General features: G+C 54.7%; 1 protein-coding gene across 1 annotated transcript; it reads left to right on the top strand.

The window, feature by feature from the left end:
• Window positions 1-1563, top strand: KD926_006349 (uncharacterized protein; the record flags this gene model as incomplete). The annotated part of the gene is made up of 2 exons (XM_053095637.1): window positions 1-1037; window positions 1093-1563. Coding segments are annotated over 2 exons (1401 nt in total), but the record flags the coding sequence as incomplete, so codon positions are not given.
• Window positions 1564-1785: the final 222 nt, after the last annotated feature.

Below are 1785 nucleotides of genomic sequence, written 5' to 3'. Positions count from 1 at the left end.
ACCGCCTCGGGACCATGAGCCCAGAGGATCGGGAGGCCTGGCGCCAGATCAGAGAGGACCCCAAACGCGATCATTGCGGCCGGTTCATCTTGCTGACGACCCCCCAGAGTTATGACAGCCGTTTCGCCAACTTCGTGAGTCGGACTCGAAGACTTCCCCCGGATCCTACAAGGAAGGCTCCGGTATGGAAGACCAGCCATCGTATCACGGTCGGCCGAACGTTTCGCGACGAGTGTCATACTACGTATGGCGAAACCACCCCTATCGTTCTTAAACTAACGGCGTTGGCAGAGTGTTGGGCTCCTGCGCACTGGTTTCTGTCCGCGACGCCCTGCACGTCGTCCCCGGCAAATCTGGCAGCATTCATGCGTCTTACTGAAACCCGGCAGTGGCGGGCTGATCCCTGTACGCGCAAGAATAACTATCAGCTGCTTCAGCAGCTTGGAAAGCAGTTCAACACCGCTTCCGCCAAGGAAAATGTGACCCAGATTGACGCTATACTGGACCGCCTCGGCGCCTTCTTCCGTGCGATCAACTTTCTAAAACGGACGCAGGAATCCGTCTGGTTCGGCCGCACCTGCCTGGATCTTCCTGAGCAGATTGTACATCCTATCGACTGTCCTCTGGATGCCACTGACCGCGAGAATATCAAGCAGCTACGTGATACCCGTCTCGGCGATATCCATAGCGCCATGCACACGGTGAACCGCGGCGCCTTAAAGGTAAAGCTAAGCAGTATGACGCAAGCCATCCGCATCTGCGCGGCTTTTCCCGGTCTGCTCTGCCATGCCAAGCAGCAGGGAAAGGCCATTACGGACATTCCCACCACGGTAGAACGCATGGAGGCAGAGGACATCCTACCACACCCGGAGAACAGTTGGTTGGCCTCCCAGATTGATACGGTACTCCGTGGTTCGTCCCGCTGGGTCGCGGTTCAGCGGATTATCGACGGCCTGGGTATCGAATCCGACACCGGCCAACCGCGCAAGATCGTAATTCTGTCGCAATACCCGACCGTAGCAGTGATCGTATATCTCGTCAGTTGTCCTGAACCCTCTGTCTCTGTATCAGCAACCGCTCTAACGCTATCAGGCAATCTGCAAACACTATCCCGCTCACCATCCATATCTCGGCCTGAGGAACGCTGCAGACCGGTCGTTCTGGGTAGATAAGTTCCAGGAGCTGCCGACGGGGGCCAGCCTCATCTATAAAAACGAGCCTGCCCGCAGTCCCGGTATTTTTGTGGCTACGACCAACACTTCCTCCCGCGGGCTGACTCTTACCCGCGCCGCAAGCCTGATCCTTATGGAGGTGGACTGGCGCAGTACAAATCATACGCAGGCTTTTGGCCGCATCCGCAGGATCGGTCAAACTAGCCCGGTAGTCCACGACTATATCTTCCAGAACACTCAGGAAGAGGAAGATCAACGCGCCATCCTTAAAAATATGGCGAGACAGGCCCTCGAAAAGACGGTCAATACATACGGGCAAAAGGGATCTCCTTCCGGCCAGCAAGGCGAGGAAGATGACGGAATGATGTTAGATGAGGCATTACAGGCGTAACCATCGACGACCCTGGTTACCCCCTTGGGATCGTACGTTTTACTTTCACGCTGGAAGAACATTAGGAATGGGTCTTCGTTTCTGGGTTCGGGTTGGTTAATAATGTAATAAATCCCGATTGCATATAACTCAAGGTATCGCGGGGTTATCCCAGTATTGGTCGCGAAAATTCTAAGAATGTAGTATTCTAGCCCAGGCACTTATTATACAATCGAGACAGTT

This window comes from Aspergillus affinis, assembly GCF_023601865.1.
Source record: "Aspergillus affinis strain CMG 70 chromosome Unknown NODE_335_length_1785_cov_266_760539, whole genome shotgun sequence".
In the NCBI taxonomy this organism is placed as follows: Eukaryota; Fungi; Ascomycota; class Eurotiomycetes; order Eurotiales; family Aspergillaceae; genus Aspergillus; species Aspergillus affinis.
Note: the sequence above shows the minus strand (reverse complement) of the source record. Positions and strands in the feature narration are given on the sequence as shown.